This window comes from Eutrigla gurnardus, assembly GCF_963514095.1.
Source record: "Eutrigla gurnardus genome assembly, chromosome: 12".
In the NCBI taxonomy this organism is placed as follows: Eukaryota; Metazoa; Chordata; class Actinopteri; order Perciformes; family Triglidae; genus Eutrigla; species Eutrigla gurnardus.
In genome coordinates this window covers 23,056,007-23,081,714 of record NC_139926.1, presented here as the reverse complement: position 1 = coordinate 23,081,714, position 25,708 = coordinate 23,056,007, and the positions used below count along the sequence as shown (strand labels likewise).

Sequence of the window (25,708 nt, the reverse complement as noted above, 5' to 3'; positions counted from 1 at the left end):
CCCATGATTTTGATAAGTGCGAGAAGGCATAAGTAAAGATAGTGCCTGGGGGTCGCGGCAAACTGAAGACAAGTCGTGTGGAAGGCAAACGCGGCGCTCAGAGCGTGGGGGGGGGCCGAGCAGCGAGGGTTTCATCCGAAGTAGAACGTGCTGGGCGGTGTTCTCTCCATCCTCCGAGGCTAGCCCTAGTTTTGGTGGAGATGTTTATTATTGATAGAGGTGGATGATAGCCTTGGGATGAGTTGCATAATCTAGAACCGCCTCTAATGGATACAGGAAATGGATCAGGCTATCAGTCAGGTCTCTGTGGATGAAGGATGTCTCTTTGTAAGTGTCTCTCTTTGTGCATACATGCATGTGTGTGTTTGTATGTGTGTGTTTGCAGGCTGCAATCGAACCATCAGCACGTAGCAAATCCCTAATAATATGCATCGTGTGGCTGCGCATCTTTTAAATTTGCAAAGAAGGGCAATTTTTCCATTTTAAAAGGGTGTAACTCATCACAGTCCCTGAAAACAAAGATTGCGGTGCTTTCCCAGTGGGAGTCGATGCTGAAGTGCTGTACACACAAACACAGAGGGAAGAAACCCAGAGGAGTGCTCGGAGCGATGCTCTGTGAAATGTCGGTTTAGGCTTTCTTTATGAGCAAAGCTCTGAATTCCAAATCGGCTTGAACACAATTGTCGTTTGTGCATTTGCTTCCATATATACATAATGTGCCCCGCAGGTGTCATGCGACAGTACAAATAGCTCTATTGAGGAGTTAATTTAGATTTCAGTTTAACCCATGTCGTGGTTCTGCATACATGGGTGTGGTCATTTCATACTATGTTACTGTGGCTCACAGACAACACTGATGATTAAAACAAAAACCGAATGAATCACAAATAAATGCAGCAAGACGCTTGGTATTCAACAGCAGTGTCCAAGACAGTTCTACGTTACATCGAGTTAATGAAAACGATGTTATTCTCCCACTCTAAGGAGGTACAACAAAGAAGGACAGAGAGAAGTCAAACAAGCACAGTCTATGCCCGCCCACGCGGCCCTCAGAAGAGGCACAATCAGGCGCGATAAGTGAACGCACCTTTGACGGCGGACTGGTGGGTGTGCTGGGGCTTCTTTTGGCGAAGATAACGCTAATCCGCTCATTGATGCAAATAACAAAGCGAACGCTCCGTCTCTCTGCGTAGTGAACTGCTGAGCATTGTTTCATCAAGTGGTCCGATGAGAAGACCTCGTGGGAAACACATGGGCAGAGTTAGCCGAGACAAACGATATTTCCCTCGTGGCCGACAAGGACTTTTCTTTTTTGTTATTTGTGTTTGAATCGGACATCGAACTTTCATGACGGAGGTTTCGCTGAGAATCAACAGAGACGTGTTGAAAGGACCAGCATTACTCCGGCCACCTAGTTTACATAAAACTTCACCATGTTTACCAGAATTGCTTTATTTTTTAGATAGTTTGTCCATATTCAATAAACATCTCAGAATGAACCTGGAAATGTTTGTCAAGGTTCCTTAAAACTCACCACAGCGTTAAAAGCCTCCTTCTAGCTCAAATTTGAGTATGAAACTATTTTAAAAACATTCAGCTCAACGGCTGTCTTGGCTCTGTTGTGATTGACAGCTCAGAGGGCGGAACCAAAGTATATAGGAGGTCATTGATTGGCTGAAAGTTACGGTGAATTTCAGGAGAATTTGAATGGCTTTTATTAGAGACAACAGTGATTCCCACAAGGTTGAATTACCTAAACCCAGCGACTTAACAGTGTCATAGAATCTTTTTACACATGAATGGCGTTTAAAAGAAGGTAGACTAAGGTCTAATAAAATATATATAATATACGCTGCAGACAAAAAAATTTCAAGACGGGAAATCTCTGCTAATGGCCAGAAGTCAGAATTAGACCGGTGTGGTCTTTTTAATGTCAGACTACTAATTGTTTCAGGCAGAGCAGCGTGTGCACTGACAGAACGTATTAAACTCTATTTGACTCTCTTTAAAAAAAATCCCTCGACTACCTTGATATGAAACACAGAATAAATGCTAGGAGGGCTGAGTGAGTTTGGTTGCAGTAAACAGGGTGAAATAATGTGGACTTGGATCCTGTGCAACGACCCTGCAGACCTCAGCTCCACTTGCTGAGTGAACAGCATTGTTGTTGGTAACTATTGATTCCCAATCGATGCCATAACACTTCCATTTTTTTAAATTCTCTGCTGCTTTTATTTATTTTTTATAAACTTGTCGACAAACTGATCCCAGTTGTGTCTCAATGTATGTGTGTTTTGCCCTGAGTGGAGTGATACTGTCTAGTGTGCTACTGTTGAAGGTATTGATCATTTGGTGTACAGATTTTTCCAGTATGAGTGGGTAGAATGAGCATAGAGAACTTCTGTTCTACTACAATGCTTTTCAGAAACCAATGTGTGTTTGTATTGAAATTAAAATAGCATTTTAAAAATACAAAATAACGGGGAGAAATGGTTAATATCAAACACCAGCAGCTGAGTGGTATAAGGGGAAACATGGTATCCGATTTATCTGATTAAAAATAAAAATGGCATGTTTGAAAATATAGGTTAAGAGGATGAATTATGTAATTATGTGTACAAAATAAGTTACGTAAACAGCTGCACAGCAATCTCCTGAGAGATAAATACAATGTTTGACACCTTATGCTATCCTGTTATCTTTTCTCAGTTTTTCACCTGCACAGACATCGGTGTACTTCAGGTATTCCACCACAACAATTCCCACAATAATCACCATTTTAAATTATTTTTTTCACGAGTTGAAACCACAACTTTATTGTCAAACTTTAACAACAAATTTAAAAAAAAAAAACATTTACAAGGTCACATTTACAAATCAGCCTAAACAGAAAACATCAAGTGAAGTAAAAATGTATAACCCCCGTTTCTGCTGTGACTTGGACTATTCCACGTCACCTCTTGCAGTGGCAGTAATGGGCTGAACCTGACCAAACTGACGGTGCTATTTTTAATTTTTAATTTTTGTGGCCATGAACACGCGTAAATGAAACTGTAAGTTGACATTAATCGTTGTTGCTCATGTGACTAAATGTTTCTGAAGTTAAAATGTCAGTTGTTCCTTAATTAAGGTCGCTAGGCGCCAGTTAGCAACACGTTAAGCTAGCGCTATCTGACGTTAGCTAGTTGCTAGCTGTGTGTGGCTATGCTAGTTTGCTAATATAGCGTTACTCGCATAATGACTGGACCAGTTAGTGTCGTAAACATTCAGTATTCGTTCGTCATACCTAAGTTTGTATAACCAAAGTTGCCTTGTGTACGAAATTGTGATGATCACAGCAGAATTTTTTTTTCATACTTAACCTGCACGGATGTTTTAGCCCATAGAGGGCAGCATAAACATGCTAATTGCACCATCATATCTGTATTCCTACATCATATCTTCCCGGAGAACGTTGCACGTGTTCATTGCACGTGTAACTAGAATAAAGTTCTGGACAGTGTTGCTGTAAAAAGACAGTCTCTTCAAAATCGTGTCTTTCTAACAGAAGACAGGGATATCTAGCTGCAGGCTGCACACCAATGACAGCCTTTACACAGTGTCCTTAAAACACTGATGCAGCTGGCAAAAAAAAAACAAGCCTGCTCTCTTTTTGTCAGCTCTCTAGGCCAACTAAGTGGCTGGTGTATTCTTCTCCTTCTTGCTCTTTCTATGTATTATTTGTTTTTCTGTGGCTACATGTGTTTGTCTCCACTTCGTGACCTCTGCTTCTCATTTGATTATCAGCGTACGCTCTTGTCTCGGTAAATCAGCGATACCGAGTGTAAACAGTGTTTCAGGCTTTGTTTTGATAGACACTTAAAGCAACTCACTTCTCCTCAGATGCCTCTGCATTATCCATCCTGATGTGTTGCTGTCTGCCGGGTAGCAAGCCTGCTGCACCCGGACCTTGGTGGGATTATAGCTATTGTACTATAGGCCCCTGAAGCACATATATCTTTATTGTGTCTTAGAGGCATTTCTTGTATCCCTGTCAGAAACCTAATTATTATTGAAACAGATTAGGTTTAGTACAGTACACCATAGGCAGGTACTAGGTCAGCCTTAAACACTTTGCAATTGCTCCCTCTAATTTTACAGGTTATATAGTAAGCTATTTATGTTTATGTGGCTCTACAGTAATTATTGATGAGTCCTAAAGGACACTACCAGATGCTTTATAGTGAATCCATAGAAGTCTATTGCTTTTTATGCTTTGTTGTATTGCACCAACACTACCACAATTTCTCACAAACTGGCTGTTATGTATACCTCTTAGTCTGCGTGTGGCCTCATAATTCTGACTGGACGGGAGGGAAAAGGCTAGTGTGTATGACCTACCGTACACTATTTATTTTTCAAAAAGAAAATACCCGAACGAAACAAAAACTGGGAAAAACTTGAGATGACATTTAAAATAACTATAGTGCTGTATGAGAATATTACGGCAAAGGTGTCAAAACAGTGAAAGTCTTGAGCGTGGCTGTGGAGACGCAGTGTGTTCTTCCTCTAGACTGCAAGTAATTACTTATGATCGAAAAACAGAGTTATATAGACCCATGGCATCTATACAAGTAAAAGAAAAAAAGTTAAGTTAAAAAAAAAATACTGTCTTCATAAAATAAACTCATAATCGGCTCTACTGCCGACAGCATGGAGCAAAACGGTTGACGTCAACAGGTTGCATTAAGATGCATTAAACTAGTTTCAGTAAAATTGAGTGTAAGGCTGGAGTCAATTATAACGCTATCATGATGTGTTCAAATGTAACCTTGTAAAATTGAGTTTTTGGTGAAAAACTACATCCTAATTGATCGTAGTGAATTTCCATTATTGGGATAATATATTATATTGTAAGTATTCTCACAAGTGACTTGAAAATGCTATCTAGCTGCTCATTGGCAGCTGTCCCTCCTTTCTTGGAGGCAGACTATTAAATAACGAAAAAAAAAACCAACAAAAAAAACGCCCCCCCAAATCGACCTGCTGGTCTTGCTTGTCTCTTCCAGTTTATCCACACACCTCCAAGTGAGGAGGAAAACCTTCATGCACAGTAACGTGCACACTGCTCGCTATGTCGGGGTCGTCGTTGGCGACAGCACCCAGCAGAAACGCTGACGTTCATTACAGCAGAACGATTCCACTTCTGTCGCTGTCGGAGAGCAATATAAGGAAAGGGCTTCACCTGTTTGTGTTCGTTCTCAGCAGCTTAGATTCTGGAGCATCCCCGCCAGCCACATCCTCCCCGCTGCAGCAGCTGCAGCCTCCAGCGGCCTCTCTCCTGCTGAACACGACTGAATATCTGAGTCAGCCGAAACGCTGTCAAATCTACACCATCTAACTCGTCCATAATATCCTCTCAACTCGATATTTTGGGATGCCTTCTCTGTTGGAATCTAGCAACAAGAACAGGGACGTTTTTGAGCGACATTGCCCCCCATAGCTACCAAAGCTGAAGTAGCACTCTGTGGTTCCTCCTCATTCCAAGTGTGTCACTGGGATGAGGAAAAACAAGAGATAATGTAGCTGCACCCTGGAGTCATACTATATACCTTACTCGCATAGGTAGAAGGTATTAGGTTGAAATACTTATATTATCTTTTACAACACCAAGATTGAATTTCAGCCTCCACTTTTTTCAGCATTATTGCAGGATTGCCCAGCAGCGTTGCTAATAGAGCCGTTAATATCAGGGCAAAAATTTCATGTCACGATTATCCTGGCCAAAATAATTGCGGGTCACATCACAATATCATCCTGATAATTATTAAAATACGCTTCAAACTCAAAAAATGGCACTTAAAGGAGTCATCACCTGGAAATCGCAATTTCTCTTGTTAAAACATGCATATCTGTGTTTGACCTCAGTTGAAACTTGCCTGAAAGGCTGGAGTTTGAAAGTGGCGCCGTTTTTTCGCTTCTGCTCTTTTTCCGAACAGGAATAGCACACAAGGGTGTGCATTCCTAAAGCACGAGATTTTGATTCTGCGCCTTCGGTGACGTCACCGTGGCGGCTACTTGCATAAGCCCACCCCTCTTTCGCCACCCAACCCCGCCCCGTCCGCTACCTGAAATCGCCGAAGCGCCGCCATTATGTTTTGGAGTCTGCATGCAGGCAAGCCCCCCCGGCTCTGTCCTTCCTGCGGCGAATCAACGCGCGCCTCATTACATATTATACAATGCACATCCGGACCAGTCAAAACCTCGCGCGTAATCTCGCGTGATAAAATCGCGGTACGAAAAAGGGTCAGAACAAGCTCAATGTTTGATTAAATTTTTTTTTTTTTTTTCTAATAAGTTTTACGAATTGATCCAAAGCGATCCAAGGGGGGCTGGATACGTATAAAACCAGGTGATGACTCCTTTAAACATACTTAAAAAATACATATTGTGTCACAGTCTTTTTTTTTAAATGAACGTATTTTCGTGTTAAGTGTAAAAAATCAAATCTTATATTTTTAAAATTAGGCTCTAGCTTTTTCAATGTCACTCGTGAAGATATTTACAATTATCCCGATAATTGAATTCACAACGATCAACCTGTTTGGTTATGTTTTTAACGCAATCTGCAATTTAGTCCTACATCATCCCATCCTTAGCTGCGAATGCCGTCTCTAAGATCCATGAACGCAGTGCGTGCAAAGCGCCGCCATCTTTGAGAAACACAACGATGAAAAGGGAGTAAATTACAGCAAAACGACTAAAACTCCATCACTGCATTGAGGCAAATAGGCCTAACCACTGCAGAAGTAAAAAGTATTGCTGTCAATTGTAGTCCTTAGAAAGAAAATCTAAAATGGCAAAATTTTAAATCGACAAGTCAGACTTTTAGAAAGAATCGCAAAGAGGAATCGGCCCAAAAAATTGCAGTCGATCCATATCTATCTCAGACTTTTTGAGCATTTGAAGGATATGAAATAAATACTTGCAGAGCACCTTCGCTCACAGTTGGAAACCGTGGCTTCCATCCTCTTGAAGCGGTGTTCTGCGCCCCCCCCACCAGAAAATGTCAACGTTGCCATTGAAATTCATTCAATGTGCCTCATATGCTGATGAAGGGATAGCAGCGTAGTGAAGCATGTCATACCCTGGTCTTATGTTGGGGTAATGCCTGAGATGCTTGCACAGAAAGGTTCCCAAGAGTGTCCTTCAGCTGAATGAAATCCCCTTTCAGCAGTTCTGAGCCACTGACTCTGTGTTCAGGAGGATACTCAACAGGCCGACATATGCGCAATCATTCCCTGGAGGTTTGAGCTTTTTTGGGAATAAAAGTTGTCGAGTTCGCCTTGTTGTTCAACTTAGAGTAGTATCATCTGTTGGTCCATTTTTAGTTGACTTTCTGATTGTTGAGGAGTTTTGTCATGTGAAGGGCCCTCTCAAACCAGTCACAGGGCAGTGGGCGTAACAACTTGTACTGATATTGATTGTATTTCTGTGTGATCAATGTGATGACATGCAGTACATTTATCATCTAATATATAATTCTTTTGATGGAGCACTTTTAAGGATGAGAACGCATATATGTAAATTACAGTGTTTTATGCACCATAGTTTTATGGAAAACCTCACTGGACTGGGTTTTATATTTTACCATAAAACCTTGTTTTTGATGTGTATGTTTATGTATCTGTGATAAGCTGATTCAGCTTGGCTTCAGTCGGCAGCTGCAGTTTGCCTGTCGGCTGTGAGCGTGACCTCGTATGAACTGACACTCGAACTTAGTGTTTGTGGAGAGATGGCACTCTTCGGTTGTTTAGAGTCGGCCGTTGCGGTGACGGAGAATGCTCTTAGATGGGAATTCAGCAAGGACTTTGCACAGGTTTTAAGTTGCAGGCCTGTTATTAAGATGGATGGTCCCAGTTAGGCATTAGTCCTGGGCGGGAGACACCGGGAGTGGAGGCATTCAGCCTAGATGTAAGTCCACAGCAGTAGGCCGTCCTGGGACTAAGAGTCGCTGACAGAACGGCTGCCTCAGTGAGTCCATTTCAGTGCAGGCTTTCTCAGTGAACAGCATCTGCCACATTGCCGGCGTGTGCAAGAGTCCCCTTGCTGTGCTAGCATAGCAGCACTCTAAATTTGCCCAACTGAGCCAGTCATATCATTAGCTTGTGATATGTTGACACTTGCGCAGCTGCTGTCTCAGTGCAACAGGGAAATCTGTAGAGCTGGTATGTGAGGACAACGTCAGAGCATCTCTCCAAGAATGGGGAATCTGCCTGTAATCACTGATGACAATTATCCAATTATTTACAACTTTAGACTTGGTCGGAAGTGGAGCATCTGCACGGTGACATGATGCTTCGATCAGTCAAGAGCCTCGTGGAACATAATCTCAGCATATATATATTAACATTCATCTTACAATTCACAGTGTGTTGACACACCAAGGGTTTGATGTTTTCTAAGATTTCATATCTAGGGCTGGGGGATGTGGAGAATGTCACATATTTTTGACCGAATACTTCCATTGATCTTGCAAATTGATTGGCCTTTGTTGCTTTAACAAAAAAATATTTACACGAAGAAATTTTGATAGATCAGTAATGCGGATATAAGGACTAAGTGGTTGAAGGCAACAAAAAAATAAAAAAATACAGCTACAGTCTGGTACAGTCATTTCAGAAAATTACATCACTTTACTGTAATGGAGCCTTTAAAACCAGGAAAAGACTGCACTTGATATGACGAAAATCAAAGATGGTATCTTGTCTCATATCATGTCTCATATTTATATATATATATATATATATATATATATATATATATATATATATATATATATATATATATATATATATACACACACACATATATTGTTAGATATTAAACAAATCAGGGTTCTGTTGCTGAGCAACTGTGTGCTTTAGAATTGGCCATCAATGTAGAAAGAAAGGGTCGTACAATCTATCAATGTCATTCTGGTGGTTTCATTGGTTTCACTGCTGGCTGATATGGTACACCATAGGATCAACATATGGACAGCTGAGAGTCAATGATGTTGTCTTTTCTTTCTAATGTTTGATTTACCCCTGGGGACGGGTACTGAGGGGGGAAAATCCCCCGTGGGTATAGAAATCATTGCCATGGCTGTTCTTTGCTCTTAGTTTTTTTATACTTGTTTTTTTATACTTGTTTGTATTTTCCCACGCTATCTACGAAGCCAGTTCTCATTAGGTTGTGGGGACGTTACAATGTATGCAGAGCACAGAACACATTTTTGTTGTTGTTAAATAATAAGTTGTTTCTGAAAATAAATGTTGAATATCATGCCAAAATGCATCCTCAGTATAGGCGTGAAGGACAACGTGGCGGTTTCTCCCACCGCTGCCCACAAACACAACTTTGGCTTTTCGCCTAGTTCGTCCAAAGTAAACTATTTGTGTGAGTCACTGAATTGGACTTCATACTCGAGCTGTGCTTTAAAATTTCCGTCGTGAATTTCTAAGAAAAATCTTTATGTATAATAATCCTTTGTGATAATCACGCAATGAAACCTCTTGACAGGTCTCCAGAGGCTGCGCCACTCATCTTCATGCATCTGTGCACTGAAAATTAGCCACGAATGCTGAGAGTGTTGCTGTCGACTCTCTCAGCAATTAGCGCCGGGCTCAGGAAGAGCCGGCTACAAATACATGTCGAGCACCTGCTGTCTTGGTGAAATGCTTCATAGATGCTAAATCACCATGAGGCGCAGCTGTGCGGTTATTTCTACACGTGACAAATTGTGTAGGTAGGAAGTAGCCTTCTACTTTAGGCCCACTTCATGCTTACTGTACCATTACACCCCTAGGAGAAAGACTCCAGGTTTCTGTCTGTACTGTGGAGGTTGTCTGGTATGTTATGGTATTAAGTGAAGATAAAATAAATCCTGGAATTAAAAGGCATGGTGGATCCAGTGACTGCAGTGATGTGGGTCCCGTGCAGGATAAAGGTTACTTTAATGAACACTTAAGATAAGTCACCTTATCTGAAATATGGTTTCACTAACCATAAGGGGTCTAGGGAGCTTGAGGGGGACTTTGAAATCAGGTCCTGTTCACTGACCAACATTGCTTCAGGCACTTGGTACCGGTGTCCCCCTTTTATTAGGTATTTAAAGTACTGGTAAGACTGGGGGCCACACTGCAGGGACCATCAGCCTGCAGGGATTTTGGAGTCTCTTATGAGGAGCTTAGAAAAGTAGCTTCTAATAGCTACTTTGTTGCCATCTAACCTATCATGTATGTCTATTATGTAATTATAGCAGTTATTTATTGACAGTTGTAATTATATTTATCTTATTATTACATTGAATAGGCTAAACAATGCTGTGAGTCCTAACACATTACGCTATTTAGGGATAGGGTGTCACTGTCCATCTTCTGTTGCTGTTTGGTTAAACCACAATGTGGTGTTTTGGTTCATTTCAGGCCAATGTGTTTTAAAAATGCCACCAGAGAGAGAACTGTATATCTTTGTAGACTTGAATGCAGTGGTTCCAGCCACTACACATTATACTGTTCATCAGCGCAACTGCCGTGAGATGTTAGTTCGAGCCACACAGTTGTCAAAATGAATCCAAGGCAATTAAGTCCAAGGCCAAGAAAAATGACCAAAGTTCACTTTGGTCATCCTGCTGCCTCAAATTAAAAAGCTGCCGTCAGGGAGCTGCATATTGATCATCTAGCCACACAAGCGTTTCCACTTTTGTGATTGCTTTTCAAGATATCAATCTTTGTTTCTTAGCGTCTAGTTCTGATTTTTACTTTGCATCCAAACTGCAATTAATATTAATTTCCATTCATCTTCAAGCCCAATAATCGTGTAAACTGGCATAGTGGATCTCATTTCGGAGTGACAACCCCCTGCTGTGCTGCAGTCAGCGTGCACTTCAGCGTGTCAAATATCTGACTAATTGGAATGATCATTTTTGCATATGTGGAGATTTGTGGAGATTGCAGCGTTTCTGGTGGAGTGGAGCTCCGTTCGATGGATGTATGACTCGTTTGTTTTCTCGCTTATTGATGTTGATACCCTGTCATGTTGGCTCTTGCTGCATTTCGCAGAGCTCTACCCCTCAAATTGGCATGCTCCTTCCCTCCGCTACATAGTCACGCGCTGATGCGTTCACTTGCCTTCACTTCGCATCCCTCCGCTCCTTTGTCTCCCACTCGTATGGTTTCCTCTGGCGCAGTTTCTGCTCTGCAGTTCTTCCCCTGTCCGTCGTTGCCATCATCCCGTCGTCCGTCCGCATCCGTCACTTCCACTTTTTCACCTTTCTTACCTCCTCTGCTACCTCACCCAGCTGACCTCCCTCCACCTCCTTCCCCCTACCTCTTAAACCTCCCTCCCTTTTTTCCCCTCCTCACATCCTCCTCTTCAAGCCTGCTGTTTCACTCTGCATTCCCCCATCTCCCCTACCTCCCCTCCTTCTTCCACCACCTGTCTTTGTTCCACCCCTGTCAGCCGGCGGTGATGTCGGACGCTCTCTCCGAAGTCGACGTCGGCAGCCGCTACAGAGGCACAGAATGAATGATGACGGGTTTTGCTTGTTTTGCAAGGTTGTTGTGTGTTGTTGTGACCTGGTAAGGCATGGATGCCTCTTTTTGGTACAAAGTGCTCAGATGGTGGAATGCGTCGGTTGTGCCTTGTGTGTGTCTGTGTGTGTCTGTGCGTGTGATGCACCGATCCCTGGCAGGTAGAGAGACAACAGGTCCTGGCTGCAGTCCTAAATCTTAGCTTTTGTAACTTGGATGAAGAGAGTTGAAGGTAGGCAGACCCACAGCAGCCCCTGCAGGAGGTTTGTGAAAACATCTTTTCCAGTGACAAAGAAAAACCTCCCAGAATGGGTGAGAAGGGATATGAATGAAAAACTTAGATGCATACAATATGCTGACAAATGTAACTCTAAAGAGCATTACTGTATGATGAAGTGCACCTGTATGAGTACAGTATATTTTCTTGGCACGGAGCCACTCCGGTCTAACAAAAGCCAAACACAGCGCCATCAACACCTCTGCTGTCGCTGTGTTCTTGGTCGAGACGCCATGCGACGGTCCAGGTTTTGTCACAGCGGAGGTGTTGGCCAGTGTCGGCGACTTTTGCAAACCCGGAGCCAGCAGGCACACAAGGCCATGCCATATGGCCCGGCTCATGGCCCCCGCTACTCTGTCTACACAAAATAGTGGAGGATCAAATGTTTTTACCGTCTGTCTCATTTACCCCACCTCATCAACATCCATTTTTCTTCCCGCGAATCTTTCCTTCAAATGATCTTTTCCACACAGTTTTTTTTTTTTTACCATTGACATTTATCTGACAGTGATCTGGGACCGACTTACAGTAAAGTGCAGCAGCTGACGAAGCTTACATTAGCAGACCGCCAACATCACACATCGGTAGTCATCAAGGAATTCAGGGATCAAGGATCAAAGCTGCGGTGACCGACAAAGGCTGTAACAAGACGTCCTCTGTCTCTAATGTGGTCATGTGCTGTGTAAAGAAGTGCTGTGTGAAGAAAAAGAAAGTCAGTTTGAAAGTTTGAAACCCATAACCTCAGCTCACCCGCTTCCTCACTGTCACGTCAAGAGAAGTCCCAGATGAATAAATAAGAATCTGGCAGATGAGCGTCAAGGGTTATTTTTTTTCCTCCAGCTAGACTGGTTGAAGATCAGTCAAGATGGAGACGCAAGATTTTTTATATCGTCTCTCATTTCATGTTTGGCAATCTATTTCCGCACTATACCTGTCTACGCCACTCACTTCTGGTCCGCCTCACCTAAGACATAAAAAGGGATTCACCCAGCATGCTTTAAGAGGCCCAAAAGACACCTCCTTTATACCCACGTACGAGTATTTTTGGATGAGACTGCAATTTGCGCACAGCTGCCTCCGTCTTGCGCCTCCTCTTGGGGCAGGTTTTTTTTTAATCGTCCATCCCCTGATCGCTCCTCTCCTTTTGCGCAGGGGTTGGAGCCAAATACTGGGGAAGATCAAGAGATGGGTGGGGGGAGTTTTCACGCGAAAAGAAGGCACTCTCAAAAGACACCCGCAGGGTTCTGCCGGGCAGCTTTCCCTTCTGTTGCATCATGCCTGGCATAAAGCGAGAGTCCCCAGGTTAAGAACAGCCTGAGCCAGATGGGAGAGAGTGTGAGAGTGAGGGGGAGGCGATGGGGGAGACGGAGGGGATGGATAGAGGATGGCAAAAAAGCGCGGGCCCTGCAGTAAGCTATTCCAAGCGCCTTTGTAGGGTTGCCATTTTTTTTCATTCTCTCCTTCTCTCCTTTGAGGGGATTTTCTATTCCTCTCCCTCTCTCTATGTCCCCATTTCTTCTTTTCATTCTTTTATTTTTTATTTTATGTTATGATGTTATTTTTTTTTTTTTGGTCCTTGGTTTCTTCAGGCACCGTTGTTCTTTTTTATCGTGCCAAGTTTTTTGAGCCATGGCTCCATCTCTCTTTCTCTCTGTGTAGACGTCCGCATCTCACTTCAGTATTTACTTTCATTGCCCCTCGGCCCCCTTTTCTGTCTCACTCTCATCTATTTCTATTGACTTCTTCTCCCCCCCTAAGTCCGATTTCACATCATCGTGTTGCCTCTCGACGTCTTTCCAGCCTTTTCCTTCCTGCATCTCAATCCCTTTGATCAAGAGCCAGTGTGCAGTTTATTTTTTCCCTTCGATACCCCACCTCCTCATCCTCATCTTTTTACTCTCTTTTATGTGTATTTTGCCATCTTTTCTCAGTGAGCGGGTTAAAAACATTGTTCGTAGTGAAATCGTGGGCTCCGGAATCGATGGCCTGGTTGTTTTTTTTGCGTTTCTCCCTGCGGGCATCAGACCTTGTGTGTGCCTTTGTGTCTCATATGACATTCTCATCAAGCCAGCAGAATTAAAAAAAGACGTTTGTGTGTGAAAACTATGTGCTACTGTTTTCAGCTCCTAAACGTTAAAAAAGTTGTTTTTGTCCTGTTTTGGTGGCTTTCCCCCAAACTATATGTGAGCATTCTCTCTGACATAGTTTTAAGTTTTCGTACAAGCTTGCAAGTCAGAACACACTTGCACCAATCTTCGAACAAAGCTGCCTTCTTTCCTGTCCACGCTAAAACCTGAGGTATTTTCAAATGGGTTCACGTTGGCGAATGTTTTCAATCAGCTCAGACCCCCAGACGGTGGCTTAAGTGCGGATGTAGAATTGGCCTGTATCTACTGTGTTATAGTTGGAGCGTCACGCTTGTGTAAACCTTCAGACTTGTGTTAATTCTTCTCCACAGTCATGTGCTCTTTGTCAGAGCCATGTAGTGTAGCCGCAGACGGATGAGCTGGCCCAGAAAGCACAGATTCCAGGTCAATCCATTAGAGCTTTAAAGGGGGGGGTAAAAGTGGAGATGAAGAGTCATGAGATCCTTAGCCTCTTTTCTGTGGGGACTCTCAAACGAGCCCCTTGTCCTTGTGATGTCACACCCAGTACGAAGACATTTTCACACATTGCCCATTTTTCAGCACATTTAAATTTAATCAGGTTATGGGCTGTGACTACGGTACTACAATTTCTCTGGACCCTCTGATAGCCATTTCTTCCTCCCAGGGAATATTTCTCTAATGAATAATCACATTTGTTATTGCTGCAGTGAAGCACAGGGGAATCGATATCAAATCAATATCTCTCCCCCTCCGAAAAAAGAAGAGAAAACTAAGACATGTCGTTGCTCCGTTCCATCAGTCATCTGAAATATCTAGAGTCACTCCGAAGCCAACAAACCATGAGAGGAAATGAATGAGTAATGTTCTCCTGTACCTTAGTGGCTATTTTGCTCAGTGCCCTTGAGCAAGTCACTTAACCCGCCACTGCTCCAGTGGAGCAGCACCAGAGGGGAGCAGCAGTACATGCTGGCCAGCTTTCTGAAGAAATGTTCATATAAAGTATAGAGTAAAAAAAATGTCTTCAGGTGTTATTCATCAAGATTTTAAGACTCAAAAAGTAGGTTAATCTGCTTCATCATGATTGTGTAAATCTGGATTTGTCATCAGATTCTGATTCAACTGATGAAATCACCTTTTCCCAACTAATCACTTCAAAAACAAAATGTAATCGTAAATGATGTCTGTTGATGTACTCGTACTCAGGAGCACGAAAAATAAACAACACAAAAATGCAAAATGGGAATAATTCACATCAAAGCTACTTATTTCAGCAGTGACAGTTGCAACACTTTTTCAAAAGGTTTGCATAGATTTGCGTAGGCAGAGCACCAACTACTGGGATCCTATTAGTCTGGCAGTCTGTGGGTGAATTTAAAGTCCCTCTGAAGAGTTAGACAAATATGTCCAGGGCTTTTATTGTGAAAGGGAATTGGACTAAAATTGGGATGATAATTGGGATGATACAAGGCATGAACCCCCAAACATCCCTTCTAGCTGAAATGTAAGATACACTATGAATCTCCAAACTCATTTATAGATTTGCCAAAGTGTTTCAATATGAAGTATCCTCTGTCTTTCATTTCCTGCATCATTTAATTGCCATATGTATTCAGATACAAATAGTGCGTCTGCAGTGAGTCATTGGGGATTGGTGATTCTCATATTTTACCATTATTATGTAGTCATTATCGAACCAATTTAGGGGAATTGCAGAAGTAAAACCAAAAAGCTTTTTTTCCACGAGTAAAATTTCATACTGCCAAACAGTTTGTCATTCACAGTATGAACCCAAGATGTTCAAGTGAGGTCAAATTTTGAACCGTAAGCACATTTCCAGTGAAAGAACCTCTTTTGTTTTCTACCACACATTCATACCCAACGTTTGGCAACGGTAGGATTTCTCTGAATAAAGAAAGGAACTGTAAGCTTTGTGAAACAAAAACAACAAAAAAGGCATTCATCTACATACAGGGATCTTTAAAGGTCAACTCAAGTGGTGTGCATTTCAGGCTGTTGCATTTTCATATGGATTTTTCTTCTCGAATGTAAGCTTGTATTTATTATCAATTTGTGGTTCATATTTGTAGTTGAGCATCTGTCTCTCTTTCCATTTGGAAAGGCCACACGGGGTGAAGAGACCAAGTGGCGTGCAAATACAATGATAGAACCAGTCCTTCACATTTGTTTTTCTAAAGTGGCATTAATGAAATGGAGTTGACCTCTTAACAAGGCCTCGCATTCAGCGTATGATGAAGCACTCGGCAGTGTAAAGTAAGTACTTACCCTGTCAAGACAATGGCATACGTCCTGGAAAAATGTTGAATGAACATTCAGCTTTAATCTCCGAAAAACTCAAAGCTTTTTATATTTCTTAAATGACCTCCGCAGCCCTTTCTCCTCATCTTCTTACCCGTGTGCTCCTCTCCTCTCTGCAGTGCAACAACGACTATGCCCCGGTGTGCGGCTCCAACAATCAGAACTACCAGAACGAGTGTTTCCTGCGCAGGGACGCCTGCAAGCAGCAGTCTGAAGTACTCATCATGTCAGAAGGGGCCTGTCCTGCTGGTATGTACATTTACATTACGGCGCCTATGCACATCGCAATCACATCATCAGTCAACGGATACTCGATGCACACTTCCTGCACAGTCTGTAAGCAAGCAGAAGATGATCGGTGTAGCTTATTTGACACAAGAAAAGCAGCACAAAGTGCTTTGCAATAAAGGACGAAACACATAAAATGACACCTTGCATTAAACTAATATTTGCTACCTTTTGCGTCTGAGGCCAGAATCAAACTCTCCCAGTTTGCTGCCAAACACCACAGATGTCAAAAAGTTTAATAAAATCCAAACTAACTTGAATATTGTATTGAATCACAGTTCAATATCACAATCATCCATAAATGCAAATACTTCCAGTGGACGAGTTTCAGTAATTACAGAGTGATGCATTACTTCAAAGGAATTATGAAAAAAATGATGTAAAACAAACCAAAAAAAAATTGCCAGAGGTGACAGACTGATGTAATGTTCCCAAGTTTAATGTAACAAGCTCAACTACAATGACAGTGACACGTATGCTCATGGAACAGAAGAAGATTTCATCATAGCATCGCAGCGAGAAACCCGACACTGCATCGCTCAACCGTTAATTATACAGTTTATTTAAATCTGCCGTGTTAAACAGAAAGTGGAAGAAAGCTCGACAGCTATGGCCCTTTTTGTTACGCAACGTTTGAATAAATGTCAAAAAGCATAAAATGTAGATAGTTGCCAAATTGTCATAGGTAGTTACTGTAAGCCTGTTGCCAAAAGGCATGCTCAACAAAGCAGAAAATTGAATGGCTGAATCACACATCATCTTGATGGCCACTTTGTTCTTTTGCCCCGAATGTGTAGACATTTATCTTTCTTTTATCCTGTTCAAGGGGCGCTTGGGATCCAGGGAAACCACTTGCATTTTCTTTTTCAAATAGATATTCACCGTATGACTAATAGAGAACATAAAAAATATATAAGAATTGTGGTGCACAAATAGCGGTTGCCTTGGGTGGTATTCTGATGAGCCTTGGACACTCTGGTGCATTCTTTTAGCATTCAATAATTTTTTAGTTTTTATTAATGCCATAATAACCGCAAATATACATGTATATTCTTCAACAACTGCATAGCTTTATGTCTTTTCTTAGAACATACAGTTCTGTTTTCTACCATTTTCCAATGACAGCATCGTCTATTGTTTTCATCTTTCCTTCGGCTGGATAGAACCAGCAATCTGTGTAATTATCTCACATAATTGGGATTACTGTTTGCTGCTATAGTTTGGTGTTTAAGCAGTGGGTGTCTTCAGTCGGAGAAAAGGTCAACCACTTCATTAGCCGCGTTATGGAGACCAGTAGTGCTGCTCGGAGTATGCAGTGCCATTAAGTTAAAGGTTCTCGCTCATAAAAGGGTTTGGGAGAGGCTATATGAATTCTGCCCTGGGTAGAAGACGGAATTAAGATCCTCGTAAAAAATTACTACATTTTCATCTCGGTGACTGAGCATAAGGTGAGGCTGTTTTAATCAAGACATCCAGTTTATTTTTTTTGTTCTTGCTGCAATGAATTGTAACTGATTACCTTCTTTTTGAACATGATCAGTCATTAGTCTAATATAATTATACAGTACATCTTCCCATTAGACTTGAGCGGTATAACGAAATACCCGGATGTGTGAAATGGGTGTGATTTTTTTGTAAATACAGACAGTGCACTTTCTGTGATGCTGCATTGATGTGATGTGTACCAGAGGACGGCCTCTGTAGTGGAACAGGCAGCTGAGCTCAGGAGAATGTTGACCGAGTGGGGTTTTTTTTTGCTTTAGTCTCCTTCAAACTACAAAAGCCGTTTGTAGCCACATGATTTTATTCAACTGCCAGTCTGCCGCCACCCTCCCCGCTTATCATCTGCGTTCAGCCCACTGATGTGCCTGTGCCGTGGGTACCTGCTGTGAGTGCGTGGTAGAAGGTGTGAAAGGTATGACAACAGCATCACCTCCCATGCTTAGTTACTATTTCTGTAGCAGTCCATGACTTATACACCGAAGCAGGCAGCTTTTTTATTATTTTTTTTATCTCCGTCTTGTTTCACTACATGAGAACATCTGTAATTAGTTTGGCCCGCGTGATGTTTTAATCCTATGATGGCGAAATCCAAATGGACGAGCATGTACTTGAGAAAACAGCATTCCCTTACGCCCCCACAAAGGAATTCTTCCTTAATCCGCCAATTAGTGAGTCATGTTCTGAATAATGCGTTCGGTTGTGAATGAGTGAATCCACTGGCGGAGGTGATGTTGGCGGTTTCTGAGGCACGCGTGAATCACCGCCGAGGCTGAGATAGTTTAGCTGGCACGAGCTGAGCAGCCGCTGACTCAGTTACCCTCAGTTACAGGCGGCAGGCAGGAGTCCATTTAAAGGGCCCTTGAATGGGCACGGCTCAGCAGAGGGAACACGTGGAGGCCAAGTTGGAAATGTTGCTGCAGTAACAGTAGGGGTGTCTGTGTGCCAGTAAGCAGGACTGTGCCCTGTCACATGAATTCTGCCGCTTTTCTCTCTAAAGTGCTTATTTGTGGCTCGTGTTTTGAGGTCCTTTTTGTCGAACATGTGATGGTGTAAGCCAGTGTGTGTGATACGGATTGTGCCTTTTTGGAAGAGAAAGGGATAGAGACGCCTTTCTTTCAGTCCAACAAACAGTGCCTCTGAGAAGTTGAAGAAGGATGGGTTTGTGGCACTGCCCTCAGACAAACAGACTGTGATAGCGGTTCTGCGGGATGCTGGTGTATTCAGCTTCACAGCGTCAGATGTACGTTTTATTCTGGCATTCATCCCGGACATGGCCACAGCAAATAACTATCAATTTTGACCCTCACTCTAAGTGAGTATAGCACAGTAGTTTTCATTTTGAATACAACATCTGTGGGTGATTGTGACTTCAAATGATTTTAGTGTGGTTGTGTTGCGTGGATGGAGAACTGTGATAAATTGGGTGTGACACAGCAACAAAATATCTTTGAATAAGATGTACCCTTGAGACAGACAAATAAATAATGGAAAATCAATGATTTTAACAAAAAATTGTATTAAATACAATCTTAATGCAGCACCCAGAGCCAAATAATAATACAAATTACTGTTTTTTTTACTCATTAAAACATAGAATGTTGGCTGTCTTTTGTTTAAACGAAAAAATGATGTAATTACCTGGGGTTAGAGAGCATTTAAGACCGAACTTACCTGAGGAAAGAAGGAGTTTATCTCCTGGTCAGAAATGATATTCTGGAAAATGCTAGTGCTGTTCCCTGCATATCATAACACTTACTGTATGAAGTAATAGCCAGTTAAACTAAACAGACATCAATCTCAGGTAGGTCTTTGTTTCAGGTGAAGGTGAGGGTGTCTTCAAACCATTAAGTGTATCCGTGTGCCCTGTGGTGAAGCATCTGCATTCATTATGTTTCACCAACTGATTTATTAAAGTTTTTCCTTTAATTTGTCACGAGTAATGTAACAGCCATAATGTGAACGTTATTGGGACCGTTTGTGGTCGCTTCCAAAAGGTCAAAAGCAGCTGGAAATCAGCTCTCCTCTGGTGATGGAACAGTTTCAGTGGAGAACCGATGCATTCAATAAAAAAAGTCGAAGTACATTTGTCATAGCAACAATCTGCTATGACATAAAGTGATGTTTTTCTGTTCAAATCTATTTAAAACTGCAGCAATACAAAAATAAAATGGATGGCATTCAGTCCCATGTTTTTATTTAATTCATGTACAATATATGTTGAACATTAAGAGGATATCTAAATTTCCAAATGCTTGCCTTTCATTTGAGAGCTGAACACAGGCCAAGATTGCTGTGTGGGAGCTTTCTTACATAAGCAAGTGCTGCACACGAACCTTTCATGTGGAAAAGTAGGGCAGGCAGCGAATTCTGAAGTGTTTCCTCTCTGCTCTCTCCACCACTTAGCCGTTTAGTTGATACTCTCCGCTAAGCTAACTCGAAATGAGCGCAACAGCGGAAAACGCTAAGACGTATCATGAATACTCACGATATGAGTGACTAATTGCAAGAAATGCAAGCGTGAAACCTACTTTACCCAAGCTGCAACAACCCTTCTGTCTTAGAGTCCCATAAGCGCCTACAGCAATGTAATGGATATACGTCAGCTTGTCGGTCTTGGTTTTTCCAGTCCGGATGAGAAACAGGGAAAACACATCTTTTGAGCGGGAACAAATCATATTAGTGGATCAGCATTGTTAGTGTTGAGAAAACAACCAAACTAAATTTAGTAGTTTTTTAATCATATCACATCGTCATCAGCATATGAAGTTTACAATCTTGTCCCTCCTCGGGTTTTGCTGTGCACGACAGACCATCGGGATCCTTCTCGGTGTTTACCAAAGCAAGCAGCTACCTGACGGTGCAGCTTCATGTGCTTGCATGCTGCCGGGGCTGCGAGGCCAGACGTAACAGTCTGCTGCCATTCCAAACAGTAAACAGGAGGCGTGCTGAGGTGCCAGTTTCATGCTAAGTGACGACACTGAGGCGTAGAAAAACACGATGCCATAACCTTCTGTTTTTTTTTCTGGGAAAAGCATCTCTTTATGATAGGAACAGTATCATTCACATCATGCATACTGTTATATCTCAGAGGTTTAGGTTTGTGCCATCGCATAAACTGAGAGAGTTTAGCTAAAGGGAGCACTGAAACTGTGTTTTCAACTCCGCTCCCAAATATCAATAGTATAATTTCCAGGAAGAGATTCAGTGGGGAGTTGGTGGGAAGGATTAATTGGCACATTGTTAAAATGTTGATGACATGTTTAATCACCATTTTGTTGCTCTGCAATCCCCGAGCATCAACAGATGACAGGAGCCATATGTTTCTGATGATTAAAGAAGCCCACTCTGGGTTAACAGTAGTCCAGGCGCTAAATCAGAATCCCTGTTATGGTGTCACTTAAATCTCACATACAGTAAATAAGTCGTCATCAACACACCTCTAATTGTCTGCATATGAGAACAAAACACTGCTAATTGGATGGAAATTCTACATGAATTTATGAAGTTATGATAATTTAATGATATTATCTGAAGGGAGATTTTCTTTTTGCTTTCTTTTTCCTCCTCCAGGGAGGTCAGAGGTCACAATGAGTTACTAAGCAGCATCCCAGAAGGGATTCAAGGTCTTTCTGAAGGACGTTTTAGATTTGGACAACCCTAACCCTCATCTGAACCCCTATCAGTGTTCAGATGATTCTGCAAAATCTTGGATAACAGCCAAATGCCGAATGTTTTTAAATGTTCAATGCATGGCAACTGTTGTAGTTAAGGTCAAGGATAGACATGCAAGCATCAATTACAGGTCTGTGAGGCCCGTTTGCCCCCGAACTCACCTACAGTCTGCACCCATACTTTCTGCATCGCTACATAAATGGCGTTTTGGCATTGAACTGAAATCCTGAGAATCGTCCAATATGCACATAAATCCTAGAGACACTGGGCTGGTTGGGGCTTTGAACCTGACAAGTATTCTCTAAAGGCAATCGGGGTGGAAACGTCAGCAATTCTAGCAAATTATAGTGTGATATAGCGATGGCTCGACGGTCCACCAGTTCTGAGATTTTCTTTTGGGATCAGCGATCCATCCATAGGAAGCTATTTGGCCAGTAAGATGGTAAAAAGTTCTTGCAGAATCGTGTGCTTCTGCCAATGACTGAACACCCAGCTCTCCCACTGCGCTGAAAATGCTCCTATCAAGTTCTCCTTTAATGGAACATAATTTCAAAGGTGCAAAAACTTGTTCTACATCTCCCCAGACAGCGACTGTAGCCTTTAAGGCTCCCAGTACTGAGGATTCACATTCTGAAAATGCCAAAAGCTCAACATCTCAAAATGCGAGGGAATCATCTGCCTCTTGTTGCCGTTGGAAATATTGCCGGTGTTGTGTTTGCAAGTGGACAACTACTGCAGATAGGCTGTCACGCATTTGAATGGATTTGAATCCCTTTTTTTTGTTGCAAAGAATGAAGTGGTGCTGCTTGCACATCATAAAGACATCCATTGGATGGGGTCACAGTAGAAATATGAGCATCGTTTTTTCAAGGACCCAGAAATAGTTGGCTGCATAAAACGGCCTGCCATACAGTGTCTGTCCACATCACTATAGTTATATCGTCTATTGAAGCTATTTACAGCTATTTTTTATTATTTTCCCCTCTCTCTCTTGGCGCTCCTCCTCTGCTCTCTTCAGTGCCTCCTCCAAAATAAAATTGTGTGGCATCTCCTCTTCGTGACCCTTCATTTGGCAGACAAGCGGGCAGAAAAGTGTGCCTATCTCCCTTGCTATTTTGTTCTATTTTCCAATGCCAGTCTTTCTCTCCTGAAACCTCTGCCCTTGTACAGATGCTAAAGGTTTTTATTGATCTCCCGTGGACCCCCTCTGACTTCAGCATGATCCTTCGAGCTATGTCTTTTCATGAAACACTGCACATTTCGTGTCTCAAACGTAAAGGGTTCACTGAAATTCTGCAGATTTTTAAAAGGGGGTAAGACAGAGGAGTGGAGTCTTTTGTAGAATGTGTGCATGGAGATTTCTTTTTTCCCTCTCCCAACTTTAAAGGTTCCCTGGGGAGTTTTTTGTTGTTGTAACATGTAAAAGTTTCTATTTACATTCAGACAGTCAACATTTGCCAAGTCTATTTTTTAATTGTGCATTGTTTACATCTATGTTTGCTGGCTGGCAGTCTTCTTTTTCACAGCCTTTGTTGGATCATTTCTATATGTATTAAAGGGAAACGTTGGTATTTTTCAACCTGAACACTATTTTCCCATGTTTTGAGACTAATGGGGACAATAATTATTATTATTGGAAAGGACTCTACAGAGGAATAAAACATTTTCTTTACTTAATTCAGTCTGTTACTATATTAACAAGTCTCGCAGTATTGGCAGTATCCACTAAAAATCACCTAAATATTCATATTTAGATGATTTTTTGTGATCAAGTAACTATTCCCGACACTCCTCTCCAACTCTCACATTTCCACGCTGTCTTCCGGCAATGAGTCACCTCTCGCGAGATTTCAGAATGCTTTATTTCTCTGTAGGGTTTGTTTATTTGGATTAGTCGTTACCTCGGCAATAACTACTCTTCCTGGTGTCCATATCGAAATATACTGTATAATAAAACAAATAGAATCATAGACAGTAAAACATAAAAAAGAATGGTAAATTGTTCTAATGTCTTTGGGAGCATCGTCTTGAAATAGATAGCTCTCATTCCCATATTCCAGCCATATTATTAATGTGAATGTAAGTGCATGGACTAGAATAGAAGCTACTAAGAGGCTAATAAAAACAGACACACAATGTTGCCATTTTTTTAAACGTATTGTTTGTTTGTTTATCTTATTTAATTGTTCGGTTTTCATCTAAAACATAAGAGTTGTAAGCATATTTACATCTCCAGGATAACCGTGACATTTTCCTATCCTCCCACGCCTATTTGCAACCCTTCCTATACTCCACAGTCCACAAATACATATTCCCCTATCATTTATTGCCTAATTATGGCTTCACTCCCTAGCCAGTAAACTAACACTCTTATTTCAGTTAGTGTATCAGTCTAAAGTCTTTATGGGCGACTCCCTCAGCTTCCAGTAAAGTAACCGCAAACCAGATGAGAAGAGTGTCTCATCTGTCCACGCAGGAGCCGATCACCAATCACAATCATCTTTTTCATTCCAGTTAGTTGTATTATAACACTGCCTTCAGCCCCTGACACCCTGATACCACCGTTCCCAACACCAGCTGCATCAAAACTCCATGTTGAAGCAGAGCGATAAATAGTTTTAACTGACCTACATAAAGACACTTTTGGAGTCTTTGTTGCTTCCAGAGACGTCGGTGTCCTCGGGTCGGATCCTCTCAAGGGTCGAGGAGGAAAACAGCGGCGGCATACATTGCTCTCTTTATTTTTATGCCTCCGCGCAGGCGACAGCCACGGCCATCACTCGATAATGCATCATGCTAATTAAGACGATTTCACACAAATATCTCATGGGATAAAAGGACGTCATTTTGGACGTAAACTGCAACTCTGGTTCTTACACTACACGACTGCTCCCCTATTCGTCGCACTGTTAAAAAAATTATAATAATTCTGTCAAACAAAGAAGAAATTATCTCCCAAAAATATGAATTTCAAATTTGCCGTTAAAATAATTCATGTCTCCTTTCATTTTGGAGACGGTCCCACCCAACTGATTATAATCAGACCGCGGCTGGTTGCTTTGAGAGTTGCTTTCCTTCGGCGAAGCTGACCATCTGCTGCACTGACCTCAAATGACCTCAAAGGAGAGATGGATTCATCCCGTCGGGAGTGTATTTTATCGACCCAGAGCTCACGTCATTAAAGTATCAGGACAGCTTGCTGGGCCGAGTCGATGTGTTTTAATGCGTGCACCTCTTCTTATAAACCCTTCTCACATGATATTCATATGGAGCTGAGCTATTATCCTACAGTCCTCCGAGGCTCTGCGTCTGCTCTCTGGCCCTGGGCGTTTTAGCCGAGCGCTTTATGCCGCGGCTCAAGTTACACGTTGCCTGTTCTTCAAAGTGCTCATCAGTATCCCTTTCACAGCCGTATCAACACTTTCAGCCAGCTCAGTGTTTTTTATGGAGCTTCACGCGGATTCGGCGTGAAAGCCGTAGAGAAGCAGTCGCTGACACGCAAACACGTTTGACAACTGGAAACCGAGTGCCTTTCCACAAAAAAGGTCCACAGTCGGAGGTTATCATAAATGTACTGCTGCAGAATGGAAAAGATGTATGATACCCAAAAGCCCCAGGGCACCCTCCACTCTTTTCTTTTTTGAAATCTGACTCTCTGTATCACTTTCTGCACAATCTTTGGAGAGATCTCATCTCGCTCGAATGCACACACTAGCACACAAAGTGTCTCACTCTCCACACTCTCTCCACTCACATACATTCTAGGGCTGTACCAAATAGTTGGAATCTTCCAGCTTCATTCAAACGTTGACATCGGACTTGAAAATCAGCATTTTAATGCAGCTTTTTGTCAGCATTTCTGCGTAGTTGGAGATAAAGATCAGACCACACTAATATTATTAGTATTATACTGTTTGAAGAATTAGTTTGCAGTGGTGGTTGCATAGGATTGTTTCTCTTATTGCTGATCAAAAGATTTCCGACAACTC

General features: G+C 42.0%; 1 protein-coding gene across 2 annotated transcripts in view; it reads left to right on the top strand.

Annotated features, from left to right (window-relative positions):
• The window catches only part of tmeff2a (transmembrane protein with EGF-like and two follistatin-like domains 2a), a 92,460-nt gene that overhangs the window by 24,034 nt on the left and 42,718 nt on the right, over positions 1–25,708 (top strand). For both annotated transcript variants that reach the window (XM_084023576.1, XM_084023575.1), the window contains exon 3: positions 16,376–16,505. In XM_084023576.1, coding sequence (XP_083879702.1) covers positions 16,376–16,505 — 130 coding nt within the window. The remainder of the gene's footprint in view (positions 1–16,375; positions 16,506–25,708) is intronic.